Genomic DNA, 25,498 nt, shown 5'->3' on the forward strand with positions numbered 1-25,498 from the left:
GAGCGCGAGGCTCCCACCTTGGGTGAGCCTGGAGCTCCCGAATTGGTCGAGTCCGAACCCCGTGAAGTAGTAGCCAGTGTGGCACCTCTCCTAGCCCGGCCAACCGCGAGCTGGGATGAGGAGCCTTGGATCCTTCACAAAGATGGCTCCTCGAACCAACAGGGCAACGGTGCCAGAATAGTATGCACGGCCCAAGTGGCCTAAAACTGGACTACGCACTATGCTTCGAGTTCGAGGCATCCAACAATGAAGCAGAATACGAGGCGTTGATAGCTGGACTAGCTCTAGCCAGAGAACTAAAAGCCAAGCACATCGTTATCTGCAACGACTCCCAGCTTGTGATCAATCAGGTCACCGGCGAGTACGAAGCTCACGAGCCAACCATGATCGCCTACTTAGCCAAAGTCAGAAAGGCCCTGCTCAACTTCCAATCACACTTTATCAGACAAATCCCTAGCTTAGAGAATGCTGAGGCCGATGCCCTGTCCAAGTTAGCCAGCACCAACGACATCACCATGAGAACCGTATACATAGAGGAACTATCTTGGCCTAGCATTCTCAAGGGGGCGGAGGAGGTCGGTCCCGTCGTTCAAGAAGAGCCGAGCTGGATTGATCCGCTCGCGAGCTTTTTACTACACGGGACCCTCCCTACAGACCGCAACGCAGCTAGAAGGGTGCAGCGCCAGGCAGCCAAATATGTCATGATAGACGAACAACTATATTGGAGATCTTACACGCTCCCCTACTTGCGCTGCTTGTGACCTACCGAAGCCAAGCTCGTACTCCGCGACACCCATGAGGGTCTGTGTGGTGGGCACTTGGGGGGCAGGGCCCTCGCCCAAAAGGCACTTCGACAAGGGTACTATTGGCCAACAATGAAGGCAGACGCTATTGAGCTCGTCAAAAAATGTGACAAATGCCAGAGACATGCCAATATTCACCACCAACCCGCTACCGACCTCAAGTATCTCACCAGCCTGTGGCCCTTTATGCAGTGGGGCATCGATCTACTCGGGCCATTCCCGCCAGCAACGGGTGGAAGAAAGTTCTTAGTAGTGGCAGTGGACTATTTTACCAAGTGGGTAAAGTCGAGCCCCTCGTGACGATCACAACCCAAAATGTCCAAAACTTCTTTTGGAAGAACATTGTATGCCGCTTCGGACTACCTCGGGTATTGATTTCCGACAATGGCAAACAGTTCGAGGACATCAAATTTCAGGATTGGTGCCGAGATATGGGGATCCAATAGAACTTTACTTCAGTCGAGCCCCTTCGTGGACTAAAGGCAGGGCTGGATCGAGCTCAAGGATTGTGGGCAGATGAACTACTCAGTGTCCTGTGGGCCTACCGAACCACGAAGAAGACTGCCACGGGAGAAACACCCTTCAATCTCACCTACGACACCGAAGCAGTGATCCCCACAGAGGTCGAAGTACCTACGCTACGACTAGAAGAATACAGTGATTAGACAAATGAAGATGAGCTACGTACCAACCTCGATCTACTCGATGAAGTAAGGGACCATGCGTACATTAGGACCGCAACCTACCAGTAGAGAGTAGCTCAGTACTATAATGCCAAGGTCAAGAAGCAGAACCTCCGCATTGGCGACATGGTCCTTCGTAAAGTTATGGTACCTAAGCCTGGCGCTAGCAAGCTCGGGTCCAACTGGGAAGGTCCTTACCGAGTGAAACAAGTGTTCGAGGAAGGGACAACTCGAGACCCCCGAAGGGAAACAAATACCTCGAGCATGGTGTTAGACAATTTTGTATGCCCTTAGCTTCAATCAAAATGATGTACTTTATGAGTTTATTGTAAATGAATAAAAGTGCATATTTGATTTATGTTCCCTTAGTATGTTTCTGTGTAATACCCTTAAACTGGACACTTAATGAGACTCGTGTTAGTTTAGAATATTCACAACCAGTGGGTCGGTCTGGGGAGACCTATTTTGACAAGGCTGACACTGTGGTGCCACTAAATCGGTTGGGGTGGCTTGTCTCAGCTGCCGGGGTGAGACCCTAGGCACATACAGTGTAGGATTAATTGAATATTTGAACTGGACCAGATTTCCAGTATTGCCCTGGACCTTGGAGATTGATGGGCAAAACTGGAAAGTTACACCCAACCCCTAGACTCGATTATGATACTGCACTAGGTGTCGGATTGGGCTGTCTTTGATATACCATTCAGTGAGATCCTTAGCGAGGGTCAAAACCTGGGTATGTTGGGACAGTTTGAGAATTCATCTCAGTAGGTGATGCACTCTCACTGATGGAAACCAAGACTACCGGCAGCCAATTTCAATCGTTGAGATTTGTTTTGCAAAATATATTTTATATGAGATATAAAAGTATATATATTATGGTTTCGAAATGATTTGCAAAAGGTTTTAATTCCCAGGATCCATATAAGCAGAGAGTGCAACACTGTTCCTTGCAGCTGAGGGAGAGGTCCTCTCTTGTCGGGTAGTGTATGATCATTATGGGCTGAGAGGTTAAGTGTAAGACCATTGAAGATAATACCTGATGGCTAATCTTGCATTTGCCCACAGACCCTGGGTGTTACAAGGTGGCTTGTCCTAGGGACCACTTAGGGTAAGTGTTGGGCCCATAGAGCCCATCTGATGGGTTTCAGGGGGTGCACTGTCCATAACAGTGTATTCGGCTAGGCCTTGTAACAAAGGCTGGGTTGAACCCTTGTGGCTGATGTGTAGATCAATGTTTGGGTCCCACACCATGCAAGGAAGCCCAACTGGGCAGCAGTTTGGAAGGCTAAATGAATACATAACCTTAAATGGGCCTTAAGCCCATTTTGAACTGGGCTAATTTGATTAGTCACTTAAGGGGCGAATTCTGAGATGGATCAACTAATAGGATTGGGCCCTGACCCTATCCACTTAGAGAGTCCAAGATCTAAATGAGATTTATATCTGAAAACCTCATAATTAGATTAGGAGATGGCTTATCTAATCTGCAGATAAGATAAGGGTTATCCCTTATCACTTAAAGGGACTTCTAATCCAAATATAATTTGGGTTAGCAACTCCTAATGGGATTAGGAGTCGATCCCTTTAAGATTATAAAAGGAGAAGGGGGCGGTAACCTTTAGACATGCAATGCAATCCAGAGATCATTGTCTTCAGAGCTGAGATCACTAGAAGAGAGAATTCTGCACCCTGCAAATACTCTCTTGCCGCCTCCTTCCTGCAGTCGCCGCCTCCAGCAGTTCGATCTCCACTTCTTGAGAGAAATCAAGATTTGATCTTGGTACCAATCTTTTGGGAGTTGTATTGCCTAGCCGTCCAGTTGATTCTTGCGAAGGGTCAAGTTCTTTTGGAAGAACACTGTTGATTCTGCTCTACCCTGCACTACGCCATCTTTAGTGGGAGCAGATTTTAGATCCTTCCTTGGGCGTGAACACCTCCATTGGGAGATACTGTTTCTCTGTATCAAGTATTATCCCTCCCTACTCCTTTTGGTTCAGATCTGGTTTAGTTTATGGTTTAAGAATAATCCTTGGAAATATGATTTTATAAATAGGGAATTCGATTCCCAGTTGAAGGGAGAGAAAAATTTTTGAAATTCGCCCCCTTATTCCGCAATCTTTGGACGTCCATGTGATGGATTTCCTATCCCTTCACATGGAATATTGTCAACGTAAGACAATATTATTTGTAAGAATTGAGTAGGCTACGAGCCACTCCCCAAAGCCTACGGGCCACATTACTGCTTAAGATCTAGTCGCCTCTCCAGCACAGGCAAAAGTCAAAGAAGAGTAGACTACGAGTCACTCCCAAAGCCTACAGGCCACACTAGGAATTGGATCAGCACTTACTAGCTCGTCGACTTACGGGCCAAAAGAAATCTACTCCCTTCGCTGAGTTACTCTCAGCTCGGGAGTAGGGGCAATTGATGAGGGTAGATTTGGCCCTCCAGTGGAATTGTGACACATGGCACCTCATGCCAACTAAGTGTGGCCTCTTGACAGCTCACCATAGGCAGCTCACCACAGGTAGCTCGCCATAGGCAGCTTGCCATAAGAAGCTCGCCATAGGTAGCTTGCCATAGGCAACTCGCCATAAGCAGCTCGCCACAGGCAGCTTGCCATAGGCAGCTCGCCATAAGCAACTTGCCACAGGCAGCTCGCCATAAGCAACTTACCACAACTCACCATAAGCAGCTTGCCACAGGTAGCTCGCCATAGGCAGCTTGCCACTTGTAGAGTAGCTCGGTATAGGAGTAGTATGACGTATCACAGGAAGATCTCCTACCTGACGACCTGGCCTAGACACCGACCCACCGACCGACATGGGCGCCGACCTGACAACCTGGCCTAGACACCGACCTGCCGACTAACACAGGGAGTGGGGGGCAATTGATGGAGGGTGATTTGGCTCAACCTCGTAGCTCAAGTACACGTAGGCGTGACCTAGCTCAAACAGTGACTCGGCATGATAGTACAACGGACAAGAGCACAACTCGGTGGGGAATTCCCACCGAGTTCAACATGGCAACTTGACAGGTAAACTACTCGTCGAAAGCTGCCTCGCTCGCACCTCCTCCCCGGGGTCAAGGGGCTTCGAGGGGTCCCGAGTTCCGGGCACCCTGACCCCCTTTGAGACCCGAGCTCCTCTCAATGGACCTCGGGCCACTCCCAAGCAAGAACACACCGATTCTTTTTTGGATGCCCCGAGGCACAAAGACCTCGGGTCAGCTAGCTCGGCATAACCGGCTGCAGGCAGCCTGTCACTTACGGGACGACCCAGCTCAGGGCAATTTGCAAGAGAGCAACTCGATATACCATAGGATGGCTTCCTGCCCGACCGCCGTACCTGACAAACCTGCAAATTGTAGGCATGTCCCCTCGTTGCGCCTGCCACCTTTAGGAAGGCGTTCCACACCTGACAGACACATACCCTGCATGACGGCCCTGCGCGTGCCACCTCAATCTTGCCTATAGTGGCTATGGCAGACTAATAGTGGCGGTTATGCCTGCCCTATCAGAAGTCAGAGGGCTGGGAGCAATAGAATTCAGTTATAAGGAACTTATCCTCAAGGAATAAGGTATCTGAGAATCACTAGTGCAACCAACACTCTTAGCCTTCGTTCTCTCTTTGCTTCCTGTACGCAATACTAACTTAAGCATCGGAGCGTTCCTGCCAGGAAACCCCCCAGGAGTTCTTCCTCCTTTCTCTCGTTTCAGGTACATCTCAGGAGCCACGCGAGCGCCAGCTAGGAGTGACTAGATTGTGCTACATCAATTACTATTATTATTATTATTGTCTAAATTTGATAATTATTACCTAAAACTTTGAGTAGTTTTTAGAAAATTATTTTAATTACAATGATTAAAATATCAATTTATTTTGATATTTTTTGTAATTAATTATTCATAAATACATAATTTTTTTGAAAATTAATTTATTAATATCAATAATTATTGAAAATTTTTTAATTAATAAAAACATTAATAGTTAGTGATATTTAGTAAAATTGATAATTATTACCTAAAATTTTGAGTAGTTTTTAGAAAATTATTTTAATTACAATGATTAAAATATCAATTTATTTTGATATTTTTAGTAATTAATTATTCATAAATACATAATTTTTTAAAAAATTAAAATTTTAATATCAATAATTATTGAAAATTTTATAATTAATAAAAACATTAATAGTTAGTGATATTTAGTAAAAATTTCAGAAAATTATTTTTTAGCAATTTTCAATAATTTGAGGTAATTTTAGAAAATTGTTAATGTTAAAAAGTTAATTTTGCTAATGAAAAATTATTTATTGAAATTTTCATTTACATTGGTTTTTTGTAAATTTTAAATATTAAATTGGAAAATTGTTGGGGCATTTTAACTATATTAATAATTTCCCTAACTATTAGAAAATTTTAACATTCTTTTGAAAATTATTAAATTAAAAAATACTAATAAATTATATAATTAATTAGGTAATTTTCATTGGTTTTTGGTAATTATTAAATTGGAAAATTATTTAGAAATTTAAGTATTGATTATTTACATTTAGTAATTATTAATAAGTTCCATAATTTTTGGTAATTTACATTGGTTTTTATTTGGAAATTTTAATTTAGTGATTTCCATATTCTAATTTTTATAATTTAATTGTATCAATTTAGAAATTTATTTATAAATTTTTAAAAGTAATTTATTTATCTCAATATTTGTACCAAGGATTTTTAAGATATTCAAGTTTTTATTTCTATCTTTTTATTTTTTGTTATAAAAACAATAATTTATAGATTTGTGTATTAATTTAATTTTAAACATTCCCTACCAGTGTCAATTAGTTGGTTGGTAAGGTTTTCTATTGGTCCTAGGGAAGACTTGGGACTAAATCCCGTTGCTGTAGGGTTGGTAAGGTCCCTAGTCATGTGTTTGACTTGAGTCAGTGCAAGCCCATGTTCATACCGATTGAACAACCTTTTGCAACCTTGTATTAGGAATATTATCTACCCATGAAATAAAGCACATAACTATGGAGATATTCCCAATGCAAAGCTATAAACAGGGGTGGCCACAACCGAACTTCTCATGAGCTATTCGAGCTTGGCTCAACTTGGTTTAAAATGAGCTTTGAGCCGAGCTCAAGCCTAGTGAAGCTCGGCTCGTGAGGTTCATGAGCCTAGTATAATAAATAAATATTTTTTTTATTATATACCTACATACCTACATACCTGCATACCTACATACCTACCTACATGCATACATACATACATACATACATACATACATATACATATACATATACATATAAATATATATAATAAATAAATTTTATTATATATAATAATATGTTTATTTTTTATGTATAATAGTCATTATTTTTTATATAAATATAAAACATTTTTTATATGTATAATAATAAAATTTTTACAATTCTTAATTTTTTGTATGTAAAATAAAAATATTTTTATTTTTTAGAAAAAACTTAACTTGCAGTCGAATTCGAACTGAGCTCAAACTTGCAAGTTTTGAATCAAGCTAAGATTGAGCTCAAGTCTCTAGCTCCAATCGAGCTTGAGCTTAATACAATTTTAGTGAGCCAAGTTTGAGGTATCCGGCTTGGCTCGACTCAAATCCACCCCTACTTATAAAGGCTATTCGAACGGGTGTTCCACTGGTCGAGGCCGAGTATCGTATAGCTCCATGGAGCAACGGTATTTAACTTTTCCTATATTTTAACCTCATAAAAAAAGAAAAAATTAATCAACTTTCGGGAGTCACAAGTTATTCATTTTTCTAATAATGTTCCGTGGGTAAAAATGTAAGAATGTGGATAGAAAATCGGAACCCTCCAAAACCGAGATCAATTCGCGCCCTGCATGCACATCTCAGCATGTATTGGGAATATCTCCCGAAATTTCGTTTGAGAGATGTGGATTCTCCAAAGCCAAGTAACCAACCAAGGAATTTCCTAATAATGTCTTGTGGGTAAAAACGTAGGAACAACTTGTGGGAAGCAAATGGGAGCCCTCAAAAGCCGAGTAACAGCCTTTTGCAGCCGTGTATTGGAAACATCTTGTTATTTGTATATTCCCAATGCAAGGAAAGCCGGGATACATCTTTTTGGCGGGTAAACTGATCTGGCAATCGGCCACGTGATCATCCAACTCAGTTTTCCCGCCAAGCAACGCCCATTTACCTGGCCAAGCCCCTTTCTGCTATCTCTCGCCACTCTCCTTTCTCTCTGTCCTTCGGTCCAACAATTCATCCATCCATGGAGTCCTCCAGTAACTCAGAGCCGACAGAGAAAATTTCTTCAGAAGAACCCTCATCTTCGAGTTTCAATACCTTTAGGTCGAAGAAGATAATCAGATCGAGTTCGAAATCGGCTTCCTCGAATGAAGCCCAAGCAGCAGATCTGCACCAATGGAGCTTAAAGACACCGGAGAAGCCGACGCAGCTCCCTCGTCGAATCAGAAATCAAGCTTTTGCCCTTTCGGTAAAGGAAGTGAAGAAGATCGCTCAAGGGCTCCGGAAGACAAATACAGATGCACCATCCGATCAACTGAATCGGATTGGGACAAGCACAAATCTCTCTTCTGAATATGGACCGAGTGCCAGTGCGGTCCGTAAATCTTCCAAGACCGAAGCATCAACTAAGCTTCCTGAGAAGTACGGAATCTAAGATCAATTTTCTTTCTAACGTTGTGTAAACTATCTAGGTTTTAATTGATCTGAGCTTCAACCCATTTTGGTATTCGCTTTGGTGATTCAGGTATGAGATGTTGGTCGAGTTCTTTGACAGTATGGAAAGCTCAATCCGGCTGCTTCGGTTGAAAAAATCACTGTCGACGTTTACAAACATTTCACCGAAAGTTGAGGCCCTAACAGACCGGTAAGCTTTCCCCTTTATTTCTATTGGACTTATGTTCAACTCGAAGTGCAGAACTTCAACCCGGGTGTCGAAATTATTGCTCTGTTTGATTTTAGAACCAGATGGAATTTGTTCTGGGTTTTCACAATTGTTCTAATTATTTTCCTTTTTAACTTTTCCATGTTTTTAGGAGGTTTTCTTATGGGCATTTAGCTCAATTGAAGTACATTTTACCCGAAGCTATTATAATTCAGAAGGTTCTTCTGCACGATGAGGGAACACTGTGCATGAAGCCGGAACTTCAGATTACTCTTCAAACAGATGCCTTAGAAAACGATGAGAAGCGGAAGGTCGGAAGTGGGTATTTGAATTTGAGGAAGATTTTCCGTGAAAGGCTTTTGGATTTCTTCAAAGCTCACTCCGAGGTACTTGTTAGTTTCTTTATCTTCTGTTGTCATAGAGTGAAGAATCTGAAACTTAAAAGTGATTCTTTGTTCCCTTTTTCCTTGATAGATTACCATTGTTGTCATTCATATTTACATAAATTCCAAAGGGACAGTTGGCCGTGACGTGCAGCGTCTTTTGTTTTAATTTCTGAATAAAATTAGAGATGGCAACACAATTGTGAAGCTTTTTGTTTTGTTTCCTATTGATGTGAAAGCACTTACTAGATTTAAGAAAGGCCTGTTGTTTTTCTTCATCAAGAGGTTCAATACTTATGATGAATTCAACCTTGTAGTTATTTTAGATTCACTGAAAATGTTGATAGTTTGCTATTGCAGCACTAGTCACAGTGGACAATACTAATGCAAAGATGTCTGCTTTATCACTTTCTTTATTCTGGACTGCGTGTGCTAAATCATTTTAGCTTGCTATGTTTCTTATGTTGAGTTGCTCTTTTTTGCTCAGGGAGATGAAATTCCAGAGGAAGTGCTGCCGGAGCCATTCAATCAAAAGAAACAGAACATACTCTCAAGTGCTATCAAGACCTGCAACCCCACACCATCTAATGATCTTCAAGAACAACTCCCCGTAGTAACAGCGTCTCATCTTTCTCGGTCTTTCCAGAGGCGCTTTTCACAGAGAGTTTCCATATCTAAAACAGAACACGATTACCTACAACTACCCAGCGTTCCTCCTGAATCTTCAGATTTATCAGTCTTAAACCGATGCCCCAAAGAAAGTTCTTCTATTGAGGAGCCTTGCACTTCTCCAGCTTCGTCACCTCTTAAATATTCCTCAAAACCATTGACCAGTAAAAGATTGCCAAAAGTTTGTGCTTCTCCATCTCAATTACATCCCTCAAGCACTATTGCAGAAGTGGGCAAAAAGGCAGAACTTATGAGGAATGAGGATTGTTCTTTGACAGAAACTGCTGGTACCCAAGGGACTCCAGCAAAACTCGTTTCAACTCCAGCCAAGTTGATGAGCATTACACCCACATTGCAGACACCAAAAAGATGTCGAACGAGCCCTGACAATGATTTTGCTAACTCACCCAACAAGCTGGCCAGGCGTCCAAACCGGAGCAGATCTTTGAAATTTGACACTCCTGTAAAGAATACAAAAACTGGGGAAGAAACAATTGAGACATGGGGATCATCTGTTGAGAAGGACATTATGGAAATTCTTCCGTAGGCACTTTTGCAATCGGTAAGTCCAGTCACGTATTCAGATGGTATAGTCTTTTAGATATTTTCTTCTGACATTTTAACCAGACCCTAATCATGATGAAGAGATTTTTTATTTTTATTTATTTTCTGTTCAGTTTAGTGTAGAATTCAAAGGTTCCAAGTTAATAAATGTAGTTTCCATTGATTTCAAGTACTTAGAAAACTAAAAATTACCATTCCTCCAGATCCTCGTTCCCATTGAGGTGTCTTAACATGTCAACTCCATGCCCATGACGGGAATACTTGGCCAACTTGGATAAGTTAGTATTAGTGGATTAACCAGATTAGTTCTGTGCAGATACGAGAGAAGGAGAGAAAAGCAATGGAGGAGAGGGATGCAGGAATCTCTCAAGCGAAGAGGCGGCAACAAATGATTGCATGCCTACCCAAGCTGTTTGACATGATCCGCCTAATATTTCAGTCAGCTAAGCGTTCTGTTATGACAAAGGAGGAGCTTATGCACAAGATAATTGCCAGTCACTGTGATATAACTGATAAAAGTAATTCTCCTAAATCTTATCAGCTATTACTGTGAATTATTAGTTATATGGAATATTTGCACAATAATTTGAAGCTTCATGTGATATTAATATTGCGAATTGCTTCTGCAGGGGAAGTTGAAGAACAGCTGAGCTTGATGGATGAACTAGTTCCAGATTGGATTTCGAGGAAGGTGGCATCTAGTGGGGATTATATATTCTGGTGAGCTTAACTCATAATAATTTGCCTTTTTCTTCTTTTGTTTTTTGTGATTCCAAGCAATGGTTGACATTATATTTTGTTGGAATTTGTGCAGTCTCAATATGAATTCAAGTCCTGAGTCAATACGCCTTAGACTTGCAGAAGCGGAGTGAGAATGTGCACTGATTGAAATTCAGTTGTTCTCAAGGGACAGAACTGATGATGTCCGGTAGCAGAATTCAGATGTCCAACATAGCTGAAGACAAAGTGATCAACATTGGCCAAATATCTAATTTAATTACCTCTTATTATCACCCCTCTATGTGGGTCTATTTGTAAATAATTTTCTTGATTCTTTTCCATTAATGTATAGCAAGCTTGTGAGAGAGTTAAGCTTGCTCTTAACAATGTATAATCACGTAGTCAGTTTGGTTCATTGTAAATGGCTAAATGCCAATTACCCTCTAATATGCTGTTCAATTCTTTCAAATGCCAACATATATTACAGAAGAATCATGTTAAATTATGGTATGAATATCTTGGATGGCAGTTGAAACCATAGAAGAGATGTACCAATTTTCTTTTTTAACACAAACTCACTTCAGTGTTAAGGAATCGTGCAACCTAAAAGATCGAGCTGTTGGGTGAGGTGAGGTATCTGAATGAACCCATGTGGAAAAAATTTGGTCGACTTGGGCTCGGACTTCCAAAATTCTGGGTGCGGTCAGTTACGGGCTTACGATTATCTGGATCCGATCCATCTTAGCCCGGTACCGGTAGTTTCATGTTTCATCATCGCTAAAGTGGCAATCTCATCCGAAGTTGACCAGAATATCATCCGATCCATCTTAAACATATCCAAAGTGGCAATCTTATTCTTATCTTACCCGAACTACTCTCCCAGTCCCAGGAACAGTCATCCTCTTTTTCCTTTTCTGGGTTCTGCTACGGTGCTGGTGAAGAGCAGCAGAACAAAGATGAAGATCATGGTTGCTGTCAAGAGAGTCGTCGACTACGCCGTTAAGATCAGAGTTAAGCCTGACAAGGTAAAAATAAACATAATTAATTAAATCAATTATCTTTAATCATCATCACCGAGTTCATGATTTTCGTGATTCAAACAATGACTACGCATGCATGCAAACGATCAGAGCGGTGTTGAGACGAGCAACGTGAAGATGTCGTTGAACCCATTCTGTGAGATTGCTCTCGAGGAAGCTCTTCGGATCAAGGAGGCAGGACTGGCGGAGGTGATCGCCGTCAGCATGGGCCCCAATCATTGTCTCGACACCCTTAGGACTGGACTCGCTATGGGCGCTGATAGGGCTATCCATGTCGATGCTCCGCCCACGCTCTATCCCCTCTCCGTCGCCAAGCTCCTCAAAGCCCTTGTCGACGTCGAGAAACCTGGTCTCCTCATCCTCGGTAAACAGGTGCGGCAATATTAACCTCCAATTCTAGCAGGTTACGGTCTTGGAGTTTCGAGTTCAATTGGTTTACTTTTGATCTTCCTTTTGGATTTTTGAATTTTGGTTACTGAGGGATTGCTCTTACAGTAGATTGCTTTCTTTTGGTTGTCCTAATTAATGTGCAGGCTATTGATGACGATTGCAATCAAACGGGGCAAATGGTTGCAGGGCTGCTCAACTGGCCACAGGGAACATTCGCTTCAAAGGTTCATGCTTTCATATTTTCAATACATAATTAAAGGAAGCCACAGTGCATAATAGTCTTTTGAACCCCCGTACCCACTCCTTTAGACCAGATTCATAATTAATTCATTAAACATAAGGCATGAGTCTTAAGTTCAATTTAGGTTTGCTTGGTGGTTTGTTCACTTTTTAGAATTGTTTTTAAATGTGCTTGTGGAAGATAGAAATTATCTCATGGCATCATATGCAATTCTCAATGTACGAGGATTGAGAATGTAGATCACCCTTATCCAATTCCTGCTTTATGGTGGTTTGTAGTTCTACATTCTTTAAGAAACTAAATGATAAATAATGCTAAGCTGGTATTCTTACTAATTTTTCAGCTTTTAGGGTAAGAAGGTACATCTGTTCCAAGAATGATAAAGTCTTGTTATGTTCAAAGAATTGGAGTTTCCTAATTGCACAAGCCTGTGGACCTTATGTTGGGAAACCCTTATTATGTTTTGCAAATCCATCAGACCTGTAAAGAAAAACATGGAAGGATGGGAACAACGGGAATAATGCTTGATTATTCCTCTTAGTGAAAAAATTTCCAATTGTCTGTATACTAATGGTTTGGTATCTGTGAAGGCCTGGTTTTCTTGACTACGAGTTTCATTTTCTGCTTATATGGTGACTTACAGCGGTCTGTATGCATGTTCCATCCAAATGTTGGAACCTAATGCATAGACTGTAGACTCACTACAGTCTGTAAAGGCCCTTTTTTTAACCTCTTTCTTTCTTTACCAATCAAAAAACTATTCCTTTCTTTAGATGTCTCCTCTGGTATGATCTGTATTCTTTTCCACATTCGTAACATATTGAATATTTTTAACTTTACTTTTTTTGATGCATCATGGTATGATGGCATTTTTCAACTGCCTCTTTATTCATAAATCATATGGTTTTATAGATCTTGCAATTAAGCTTGTGGTTAGAATTTACTGGAGAACTTTGTTATTGGTCCCCAAAAATGGAAGGATTATGTTTGTTTCATACTGATAGTTCTTCTATTTTGTTATGATTTTGTTGTTGTTTCTAGTAGGTTGTAATGGATAAAGAGAAGCAGGTAGCAACAGTGGAAAGGGAGGTGGATGGTGGTCTGGAGACTCTGTGTCTAGACCTACCAGCAGTAATCACGTAATTATCATATCTTTATTGTTTCTTATGTTTATGACAATTGACAATTGATTACATTTTCCTCTATGTTTATAATTGCATCTGCCAGTGCTGTTCCTTTTAGTTAGAATTGCAAATGGCATCCTCTTTATCAAGTGATTCTGGAACATACTGCAGATTGAAATGGTTATGCTGCTTTTTTGTTTTTAGTTGAAAAACTAGAAATCTATTTATGTTATCTCAATTTTCTAGATTTATATATCTTTTGTGACAGGATGCTTTATTTAATTGAACAACTAGAGTGTAGTATCTGTGCAGGTGCAGCTTTTCAATTCTCAGGTTGCTAATGTGATAGTCTTATTTTTTGAGCATGGAGATGCATATATTGGCTTAAGCTTTGTATCTGGTGTAACTTAATTTTATGAACACCCCTCCTCCCAGAAGAAAAGAAACAGAAAAAAACTTGACGGGAACATTGAAAAACTTGAAGGTACTATTTTTGAGATTTTAAATTTTCTGAGGGCATTTAGGACTTAACTTTCTTCTCCCTGGTGGAATCTAAATAGTTAGATATTTGATACCTTCAAGAGTGGGAAAATCTATGCTACCAGATTTGATAAATACCACCTGATTGTTTACCGCTTTTATGATACCGGTTGATTGGTTACAAGTTTTTCCTGTATTAGAGTTGAACCCTTCAAGAAAACAGTATGGACATATATTTATTTCTGAGTGAAGCATCCTTTGATAGATTTTTTTTGAGTGGGGAGAAAAGGTTTACTTCAGTAGCTACAGTTATAAGACCTACTTTTCCTTGCTCTTTATCAGATATAACAAGTAAATAAAGATGCTACTTTATTAATAGTGGAAGGTATGGCTTGGCTTTGTCCCTGGAGTGGATATGAAAGCAGAATTTAGTCTTGGGACTAAGTTCTTGGTCATACCATGTTTTGTCTTATAGGGTATGTCAGTTTTCCCAGGGATGTTTAGGGTTGGAGAAAAGTGTCAAGGTTTAAGGACGACAAACCCACTGATGCATATACAATCCTAGGTGTGGCTTAGGGATGAGAAATCATCTATGAGGTTGATATCACGGAAATTATTTAATGGGTTTATTAGGGTAGGCTATTTTTCTAGGGATGGAAGGAAACATTCTTTCTCCATTAGGATCGGATCAATTAGGCCAGGAATGCAATAGAACATTAAGGATGGCAGCAAGAAGAAAGGCTCAGGAAGAAAGTATTCAAGAAGGCAGAGTTTTCAATCAAATATCAGACTCAGGAATTACACAACAACAGTTAAGAACTGGCCAAGAATCATTCAAGAGTGCAGGATGGAATAGTTAAAAGAATAAAAAACAGAAGCCCCTGAATGAAATTTGCAACACGAAATTCTTTATTTAATAGAGGTACCATTTTTGGCTTTGTGAACATATTATATACTAGAAGGGAGGGTTGCCCAGCCCTTTAAAACACTCCCAATTCTGTTACTAAATTAAATAAAAGAGATAACTTAATGGTTACTTAATCATAAGCAGGCCCACGACCAAATATGGTCCAAGTCAACTAAAGATGCTTATTTTAACACTTATCTTAGACCCTTAGAAAACTGACCCATGTGAAAAGTTGATAGAAATTATGGAATTGCCTTACACTGCCAAATTTAGGTGATTTCTGATTTCTCCCATGAGAGATTATTTTGAGAAGAATAAATAGCAGGATGTGTCCTGGAAAAAAGCCTTAGGGATAGCTGGGGTGGTTGAACAGAAGAGGCTATGGGCCCCACTTGTAGGTATTCTTATACTTTTCTCCCTCACTTAGATCACTTATTGGTTGCATTAAGAAAGTGATCAGACATGTTTGGCATAAATTTCTAGAAAGAAACTTTTAAAACCAATACCTGCCAAAATATATCCTATGACAATAAAACTCTTAACTTAAAAATTTAAAAGCTTATGGATCTTGGAAAGGCACCCCTAAAGGCAATATTATACTGTCATTCCCTTTAGAGTAATTCTTTTATACTTTTAGTAATTCCTTCCTTGCCAAGGATACAAAGATCTTGGAGAGTAACTTGGAAGGTGTGTGACAACTTCTTGAGAAGGTTATGCCAATGCATGTTCATACCATCTGTTGTTTTTTTGGTAAGGATTAATTTTTAGTAATATGATATCCATTGCCCATCATCCTTTTGCTGTTGTTAGGTAAGGAATAGAAATTCAAAATGTATAGCAGAGATGTGAAGGAACATGTGCATTTACATGAAAAGTGCAAACAGCAGGTTTCAAGTTCATATCATGGGGAGGTTTGTATGATCTACATCCTGGATCGTCACTAGCCACATAATATGATAATATCAAGGATGTCAAAGTCAAACTATCAACGATAGTATCATTGATGCTGCTAAAAAACATTATGGTCATTTAGATGAAAAAGACACTTAAAAATGGAAAATTAAAAGTAAAGATGTGAGGCAACAGAAGGACAAGTTAAAATGTTCAACTTGTTTATAAATACTGATGGGTTTAATTTTTACATGCTTTGAGTATTAGATTCTATTTCTTGGCATTATGTATAGTGATCATGATCTAGGATAGATCTGGATAACAGTTTCAAACTATCTAGAACAACTTGTGATGTAATTTGGTTAAATCTGGTGAAAGAAGAAATTACTGAGGCAGAATTGGTTTTTCTATGGTCCAGTCTAAGTATGGTTTTCTATTGATCCACAATCCTAAAATTTCCAAATTGCACAGTAGTGTATATTAAGATGTTCCAGTGAAAAATTATTATTGTTATTTTTGGGCAGGTCTTTACAATGACTTTTTTGGGTGAGATCATTTATTTTTTTGTAACGACTGGAACAGTATTGTTTTTGATAATGGGTGTCAGGGTGGTTTAGTCTCTTGAGATTGGCAGTCTGCTCAACTGCTCTTTTTTGTTTTGTTCTATTGATCCTATCATGTACAGCTCAGGTCTTAGGGGTGTTTTCCCTCTTAAATACATTAATGTATTATTATTATTATTATTATTATTATTACTGCTACTACTACTACTACTACTACTACTACTACTACTACTACTACTACTACTACTATTATTATTATTATTATTATTATTATTATTATTATTATTATTATTATTATTATTATTGTTATTTTTTGTGGTGTACTTGATACCAGAGTCGGACAGAATTCTAAGAAGATATGGATTTACTGCTCACCCAAAATAATTGCCAAGAAAAGTAACACAAACTTTATGGACCACAATGAAGAGAGCTTGTTTTCTATTGTGAAGGAAAATCCACTTTCAACCTTAAAGTGATGTTGGTTGAAAAAATGAAACTTTAGGAGCTATAGGTATCAGGGACTCAGACCATGATTTAATATGGGACATCATCTATGCTGATTTTACCAGTGTGATGTATAAACTTATATTTTGTAACTTGCAATTTTGTGTATCATGTATCGCTAATGTAGTTAAAAGCGTTTGAGGTGTATGCTGGGGGCCTGGATGTCTCTGAGGTGTGTGTGTCAGGTGCTTGAGGCATATGCCTCCAATGACTTTCGGAAGAAAGACAGAAAAGAAAAGAAAGAACTCCTCTTGATGAGGCTTACGCCTTGTGCTCAGGAAGCTTATGGTTCTTGTGTTCTGGACTAGTGTCACGCATCCAGGTAGTGGAATGCTTAAGCATTATGCCTCCACATTTTTAAAACATTGTTGTACCTAATGGCAATTACCCACTACCTTCAGGAGTTTGTAATAGTATTAGCTTCATTTATATGACAATGCTTCTTCCACTGCCATGCCCTAAGATATTCTTATACTACAACATTCTGAAAGCATAAACGGTAGTGCTTAAAGTGCAGTAATACCTATCTCTAGAAAACTTTTTGGGACCTTCAGAATTTACTTTTTCCAGAATACATTTGGTTCATATAGATGTAACCTGTCATCTTAGCCTTTTCTCTTTTGTTGATAACAAAATTTAGTAGGAACTTGTTACTTGTTAAGAAGAGATTGAAGGCAAGGCCTAGTCCTAAAGTAAAGGAGAAGCAGAGATATACAGAGGAAAGCCCTAAGAAGAAAGGGAACACAACCTATTATGTTGCTCTCTCTCTCTCTCTCTCTCTCTCTCTCTCTCGTGTGTGTGTGTGTGTTTAGGGGGGTGGGGGTGGGCGGGGGCTGGGGGGCTGGGGGGTTGTAGCTTGTTGTAAGCACAACCCAAACATGTTAATTAATCTCTTTAACTAACTATATGCTTTAATCAATTTTGGTAATCTATAACTTACAATAGTTTTATTTATCAAAAAAAAAATCTATAACTTATAATAGATATAATTTTCTTAAACTTGATTCAAATTCTTGTTTGAAAAATACCTGCCCTTGATGCAGCACGGATCTGAGACTGAACCAGCCAAGATATGCAACGCTCCCCAACATAATGAAAGCAAAATCAAAAGTTATAAAGAAGGTTACACCCCAGGAGCTGAATGTGGAAATCAAGTCTGATTTGGAGGTAGTTCAAGTTACTGAACCCCCCAAGAGGAAAGCTGGGGTGCTGGTCTCCTCTGTGGATGAACTCATTGACAAGTTGAGAAACGAAGCTCATGTTATCTAATCATTATTTTATTTTTGTTATACTCTGATCTCTTTTCCTTGCTGTATTCCTTTCCATTTCTTCTTTCACTAAAAGGAACTAAGACTTGCATATATGTAAATCCATATGCATATTCATATGATGCTTGAAGGTATGATACCAGAAGAACTTTGACCAAATTTTGCTTTTAGACCAACCTATTAGTTACCACTTTTATGATACCAGTTGACTGGTATGATGCCTTTCTGATCCACTAATATCCGAACTACTATGATCTTCTCTTTTCCTTACTGTATTCTTTCCCATTTCTTCTTTCACTAAAAGGAACTAACACTTGCATATATGTAAATCCATATGATGCTTGAAGGTATTATGCCGAAAGAACTTTGACCAATCATAGATTATCCTATAAATTTTGCTTTAACACCAACCTATTAGACCCCGTTTGGCATTGTTCTTTCCTGTTCTTGTTCCTTGAGAAATTCCTGTTCCACAACAGGAATGGAATTTCTGGTTCCTGGGGAATAATAACACTAGTGTTTAGCAATTTGTTCTTAGGAGCAAGTTTCTATTTTAAAGAAATAGAAACAGCATTTGGATATGTTGTTAATCTTAAGATTAGTTTTTCAAATCCATACTTGAACAAGTCCTTATACCAGTGGTTCGATTTGATCAAACCACTTGAATAAGCCAGATCAATTCAATGGCACCTAATACATTTTTACAATAAGTAAGCAAATTGCATGTCAAATAGAGATAATGAAAATAAAAAATAAACAAGGGCAAAATGCACTGAAAAACGAACTAAGCAAGGAGAGAGAGCTTACTTGAGCGACGGAAAGAATGTGAAGATTGAGTGCAAGAAAATTGGCTGAAAAATGCGACTGATCGAACAATTGCAGCCTGGTCGAAGTTCTGCAAAGGCTTGGGAGTGCGTTGGCAGTAGGAAGAAGAACCCCACTAAGCTTGACTAGGACTTCCTTATGGCTAAATGGTTGCGAAATGATGTCGTGGGAAGTGGAACTACGTGTTCCCAGTTTCTCATTCTTGTATTGGGAAACGAGATCGGCTTCCATTAGGGCAAACCTGTGCCCAAACCGTTTTAACAGCCTTTCCCAACCTTGTATTGGGAATATCTCCCCATGAAATAAAGAACATAAGTAAGGAGATATTCTGAATGCAAAACAGCAAAGGCTGCTCGAACAGGCTGTCCTGACTGAAGCCAAATTCACTGGAAATATGCCGTTCCCACTCCAAAAGAACTCGGAATGATAGAAAATGTCATGCCAAACGTGTTCCCATTCCGCAGGAGCATCTGGAACGCAAGGAACACTCCCGCGGAATGATGTCAAACGAGGTCTTAGTTACCACTTTAGCTTTGATTGAGCCATATTGAAAGAAACTACTATAACTAACTTCATCAGAAAGTCGATTTATTAGAATTCAGATTCAGTCTTCTCAAGATCGTGCTCTCATTGTATTCACAGCCACTTGCAACTGTATATTGGAACATATCCATGTTTGTATGTTTTTATTCATGGGTAGATATTTTCAATGCACAACTGCAAATGACCACGAAGGTGGTGTGAATCTGATCTTCATTTATTAATTCAATTAATACATATTCCGGCTTTCGAGGTTTTTCACCAAGCATAGCTTTCAGGCTTTTTTATGGGGCCCATTTTGCAAAGTCCAAAGTGGCCGCGTGAAAGCCCTCCAAAACAGGTACAAGAAAAGTGTCATTTGAAGGAGTCCAGATCTCCTGTCCACACAAACTCTGCCCACGTCTACCCACGTAACATTGCAGCCACACATGGAGAACATCATATCCTCCTACATAATATTATGTAAGGGAAGATGTTCTTAATTCACGGGGGTAGTGTGTTGTGGGTAGACATTGTTGGGGAAGATGGGGTCACTGTAACTTTGGAGGAGAAGCTCTGAGGCGCGTCCGAAGACACTGTCTTTAGAATGTTATTTGCCCCCACTCAGTTTTATTGAGTTTGCTGTTAGGTTACAGGTAAATTCGTTCTCAGGATACAACAGAGCCTTGGGCGAGAATCTGCAACCAGCAAAGTTGAAGAGTCTCCAAAGAAACCTTTTGTGAGACTGTAGCAGATCGGACTGAGAGAGAGAGAGAGAGAGAGAGAGATAGTGAATTTCGAAATTGTGTGTTTTGGAGTCTGATTCATGCTCATTAAATAATTTGTGAAGAGGTATGAGAAAAAGGTAGGTGGTGGTTTAGAGAAGGCACCTTGAACAGTCATAATTTCAACCATTGTGATTGTTTAAAAAGTTGTTAAGAGTTGGTGACTGTTAACTTTGAATTGTGCCTCTTGATCACATCCGATCGAATCGTGACCGTTGATCTCATCAATGGTGATCAACGGTCATCAACGCACCAAAACCAAAGCCGCCCATCGTGAGCCACACGGGTGCGAGCAAAGTGCGCCTCTAAAGCGCCTCATTGCACCACACACACGCGCACACGCATGCACGTGCATTCCACGGTATCGAATCCCCATACTCTCCTCTACTAATTCTAAGGAGTGTAAATCAACTCCTATTGAAATACTGAAAACAAACCTTGTAATTATCCAATGTGGGACAACTTCGAAACTTTTTTTTTTTTTTTCAAGAGAAAAACCGATTTTTCAACCAAGTGTACAGGCGCAATTTCTCATGTAATTGACCAATCAAACCCATTGGATTTAATCTCTTATGAGATTAAAATCCAACAGACATTGGTAGAGTTCTCATGGGCAGGTGATCCGGAGTCCATTTGAAGTGCGTTAGAGCCCACACTCTATCTGTGTCTTATACAATGTTCATGACCATTGGACTGCTAGCAATTTTGCTTTGTTGAAATTACGTAGCTTAATGGTATGATCAATCATTCAATGGTTAAATTTTGGGCCCCATTTACTAGTAAATAGGGGAGGGGGTCTCAACGAGTATTTCTTTTTCCATTGAACAATTTTTCATTTGGGGGAAAAATTTATAAAACATAATGGGGCAAGTTTGTTATTTTAACATTAATTTTTTATGAGTAAAAAAGTCAAAAGAACATGAGTAAATGAGTTTATCTAAGTAAGTTTGTGTTACCTAGGAAACGTTTATCTTGACAAATACACTTGCCCAAGTAAATGAGAAATTTGTAAATGAACGAGGCCTTGATGTAAGAGATGGCATTGTGGATCTTTGTCATTTTTGGATTTTATGGTGTTTTGATGCTTATGATTGCCTTATTTACATGAGTTCAAATCAGCCCCCCCAAGGAGGCACCCCACAATGTCGCACAACACTTCCCAGCCGTGTATTGAAAATATCTCCTGATAATAGTACAAAAAATAATAAAACACTGGAAAATGTTTCTAATACATGGCTGGAATATACTATAGGACGTTGTTGGGGGGCTGATGTGAACTCTCTTTACATCTTGTATTATTTATTTTTGATAAATTAATACCTTTAAAAAATTTGTGACGGGGATCATTTGATTTAAATAAAGGGACCATTTAAATTTGATTGATATAATACCTGATAGTGGGGAAAGTTGCAAATTTCTTTTAAACGCTAGCTGTGTGACGTCAGGTCCAAGCAAGTAGTAGCAGTAAGACCAGATCTAACAAATTCTTTATATTTGCTGTATATTTTTTTGCAATTATTAATTAACAATTTAACTTAAAATAAATAATATATTAATGGATTCTATAACCATTAGCTAGCATGTTAAAATCAAGTTAAGTTAATCCTTTTGCTTCAAACTTTCAATTTAATAACATAGTATTACTTATTATCCTGAAGTTTTTTAACCATTTCTAAACCTCTGTGAAGTTTGGTACTTGCAATTATTTCTCTTGAATTTTCTGATATAATTGCAAGTAGAACCTCTCGGTTAGAATCCTCTAACAAAGGCATAAAAATGTCTAAAATACCAATGCAGTTACTAACAAGGTTGGTTCTTAAGGCTCAGTTTAGGAGTACAAATACAAATATATACAAATTAATATAAAATACAATGTTTTGCACTGTATGGGTATTTTGGACATTTTCATGCCGCTTGTTAGGATTCTAACAACTATTTGTAATTGTGTTAAAAAGTCCAGATGAGGTGATTACAATTAGGGGTGGCAAATGGGTGCATTGGGTTGGGTTTGGTGAAGATTGAGTATCAACCCATCCACATTCACCCTCTGATCCATTTGCCACCCTATTTATTGGGACTTAGTGGGTCACAGCCCATCTTGACCCTAATCCACCCATATGACCCACTAGTCTAAGGCAAATATTAAGAAAATACGAATATTTTACCCAAACAAAAATACAAATATTAAAAAAATTATTAAAAACTATCAAAATTAATAAAACACAAAAATTGATATAAATTTGTAGGAAAAAACGAAAATGATAAAATAAAAAAAAAACATATATTATTTTAAAAAATTGAAATTGCATAGAATACCTAAATTGACAAAATTTCAAAATAATTATATATTTTAACCCAAAACTTGTGGAAAGTTGCACCAGATCTTGAACCTTCGTCGCCAGCTATCCCTGCAACTGTAAAAAAGTAGAACGTTCTCTTGTTATATAATGGTGGAAAGACCAGAGAGTCAGTGTGAATCCAATCTTAGTCGAAGGCTGTCATTGCAGTGGCACAAAAAAAAAAAAATCTCTGGCCTTGTTCTGCAGTGGTGGAAACACTAGAAGAGCAAAGATTTGCCCCGTCTTTCATTAGAGGTGAAGAATAAAAACACAAACATCAGCGGAGTTATTCGAACCTCTGTTTGTTAATCGCCGGCCACCGCTGCATCTCCCTACTCTCTCCTTCTGTTGGTTGTGAAAAGGAAAAACACAACCCTCATCAAACTATTCAAACCTTTGTTAATCACTAACCGTTGCATCTCCGTTCTGTTAGTGGTGGAGAAGAAACACTCAGCCGTCATGGAAGTATTCGAACCTCAGTTCTCTAGTCGTCGGCCGCCGCTGCATCTCCTTTCTCTCCTTCCATATGCCATCCCTCGATTATTAAAAGTTGAATTAAACACTTTCCCCCTCCCCTTAGTTAATTCGACCATTAATGTTGTGACCCAATGGCACCCTTGACCCAACCCCACCCTGACCCTTTTCTCTTGACCCCAATGGGTCATTTACCCTTATTGACCCATGTACGTAAGAGATGGATGGGCCAAATGGATTAGTGTCAAGATTGCCGATCCTTTGCAATTACCAAACTTCAGTGGAGGTTTTAACAACATAATGTCAAAAACTTCAGGGGAGGCTTTAACAATTTACCTTTTATAGTGGCCGATGAATTAATGATGAACAGGGTTATATTATTGTCTCTATGTGATTGATATATTATTGTCTAATTTATTTTATGACATTGGTTTCACATGTAATAGATTGGAATGGAGACATTGGTTGATGCATTATTGATGAAATTACTAATTAAGTTATATCTACATTAATTGTTCCCACATGTTGATTAAAGTGTATTTCTTCTTATAAATTATTAAAATATGTATTATTCTTATATCACATTGTTAATATATTTATGAAATTTGTATAAATTTTTATAATATTTATTTTTTATATTATGATATATGCCCGAAGTAATAATATTTGAATCTCAAGATACAGACTGAACTTAATAAGCGGATGGCTCATGGTAAGGTAAGTGGATTAATGAGACCAACCCCATACGTCCCTCTGAAAATGGAGGCATGGCATCAAACCCATGGAACCGAAGTCTCACCTGGACCTCAGGTTCCCGTGAGTGCCCATATAATATGTGATTAAAAAATAAAGGCAAATCAATTAATGCTAACATGTGATCAGCTTAATTAATTAAGAACTATTTTGCGTGATCAGCTGAAATCATCCCACGGTGGTCCTCATAACCTTTGGATTCGACTATATATTTTACTAAGAGCAAGACCCGATAAAATATAGTAGGAGATGACTTTAAGTTTTAATCAACTTGCAATTGCTTTCATCGATCATCTATTTTGACCTGAAGGGAATCTCCAAGTTTGGAGCCGGGACCCACACCCACAAATCCCGTGTTTGGTAATCATGTTAATTAGTTGCCACGTATTCTCCAAGCGATCCACTGCATGATGAAATGAAAATGATATTCATATTAATTAATTTATTTATTTTATTAAGTTTTGGGATAGTGCCAAGTTATTACTAGAATTTTTAAATTTATTATTAATATCCAAACTTTTAAAAAGTATCAAGGTGGTCTAACAACCTATGTTAAATATCACATAAAAAGACAAAAATGCATTTCACCTCTTGAACAAAAATCAGATATCTCACCTCTAGACGATAAGTCACTCATCGAAGGCACAACTCGTTGCATCATCCGGCAATGATCAAAATCGTTAGTTATGCAGTTGTGGTTCATACTGTTGCAGCTGCGAATGCCATTGCCGTAGTTGCAGTTGTTAGTTATTGTCATTGAGGTCGACGGAGGGTGTCCGAGGATACGCATCATGGTTGCCAGCAGCGAAGTCGGATCTCGCCGTCACGGGATGTGGATGCCGAGATATGTCAAGCATATCCTTTAACTGAGAGGAAGTCGCTGCTTGGCTCCGCTCGGAGACGGTAGAGATGCAGTAGAAAAGATGTATGAAGTTGGATCAAATAATATATCATTCCAAAGAAGGAAGTCATCTTTTCAACCGATTCAGTCTCCAAGACAATGAACAGTCTTTTTTTTAAAGGATTGTTTTAATATTTTTTAAAATTTTAAATTGCATATGTCATCATGTATTTAGATGACTGACGGTCACTTAACGGTAAGGACCATTTGGATATTAATATTAATTAGACACTACCCAAAATTCAGGGTACTAAAGTCGAATTTTTCTTAATATATTATATATTCGGATGTTGGTGGTAGACTTTTTTAGACACTACAACACACAGGCATGAAAACAGAAAGAAAAAGGCAAACAAACTACTACAACAGAAGAAAATCAGAAATTAAACCTACAAACAATTACAGAAATCTAAGTCCAAATTAACTATACAGACACAAGGGCTAGCAAGACTAGATTCAAAATTCCTTGAAAAACTATATCTGGTCCCCGTATGCACTTTTTGGTTTGCTTCCCTCAGATAGAATTAAACTGTGAAGTTTCTTGTAGATGTAATTTCTTTCTTATCCCTGCAACAAATGAAGATTTCCGAGTCTTCAAAGCCATTAGCTTCATTTAGGCAATCAACTAAATATTTGCAATCGGATTCAAAAATGAGATCTGATTTGTTTCTTTTATCTATAAAAGCAATCACCTTTAGGAGAGTTTGAGCTTCTGATTTCAAGGGAGACAAAACTTTTGATTTCTCAAAACCCGTGCCCCAACAG

General features: G+C 38.7%; 2 protein-coding genes and 1 long non-coding RNA gene across 3 annotated transcripts; 2 read left to right on the forward strand and 1 right to left on the reverse strand.

Annotated features, from left to right (window-relative positions):
* Nucleotides 1–7,645: 7,645 nt before the first annotated feature.
* Nucleotides 7,646–10,527, forward strand: LOC148878845 (uncharacterized). Its single transcript, XM_088960211.1, has 5 exons — nucleotides 7,646–8,152; nucleotides 8,256–8,375; nucleotides 8,545–8,779; nucleotides 9,264–10,007; nucleotides 10,326–10,527. Exons 1-4 carry the CDS (start codon nucleotides 7,755–7,757, stop codon nucleotides 9,990–9,992), a joined length of 1,482 nt encoding a protein of 493 aa, XP_088816337.1. The 5' UTR covers nucleotides 7,646–7,754; the 3' UTR covers nucleotides 9,993–10,007; nucleotides 10,326–10,527.
* Nucleotides 10,528–11,113: 586 nt separating this feature from the next.
* On the reverse strand, nucleotides 11,114–19,519 carry LOC148878846 (uncharacterized). The gene is made up of 2 exons (XR_016104028.1): nucleotides 18,945–19,519; nucleotides 11,114–11,746 (listed from the first exon to the last, which is right to left on the reverse strand). It is a non-coding gene; the product is annotated as an uncharacterized LOC148878846 (long non-coding RNA).
* Nucleotides 11,371–18,296, forward strand: LOC148878847 (electron transfer flavoprotein subunit beta, mitochondrial-like). The gene is made up of 5 exons (XM_088960212.1): nucleotides 11,371–11,754; nucleotides 11,860–12,141; nucleotides 12,303–12,383; nucleotides 13,445–13,539; nucleotides 17,913–18,296. The coding sequence occupies exons 1-5, from the start codon at nucleotides 11,371–11,373 to the stop codon at nucleotides 18,136–18,138; spliced, it is 1,068 nt and encodes a 355-aa protein (XP_088816338.1). The 3' UTR covers nucleotides 18,139–18,296.
* Nucleotides 19,520–25,498: the final 5,979 nt, after the last annotated feature.

Source organism: Nelumbo lutea, chromosome 1 (genome assembly GCF_056320005.1).
Source record: "Nelumbo lutea isolate HS-2025 chromosome 1, American lotus-T2T, whole genome shotgun sequence".
Taxonomy (NCBI): Eukaryota; Viridiplantae; Streptophyta; class Magnoliopsida; order Proteales; family Nelumbonaceae; genus Nelumbo; species Nelumbo lutea.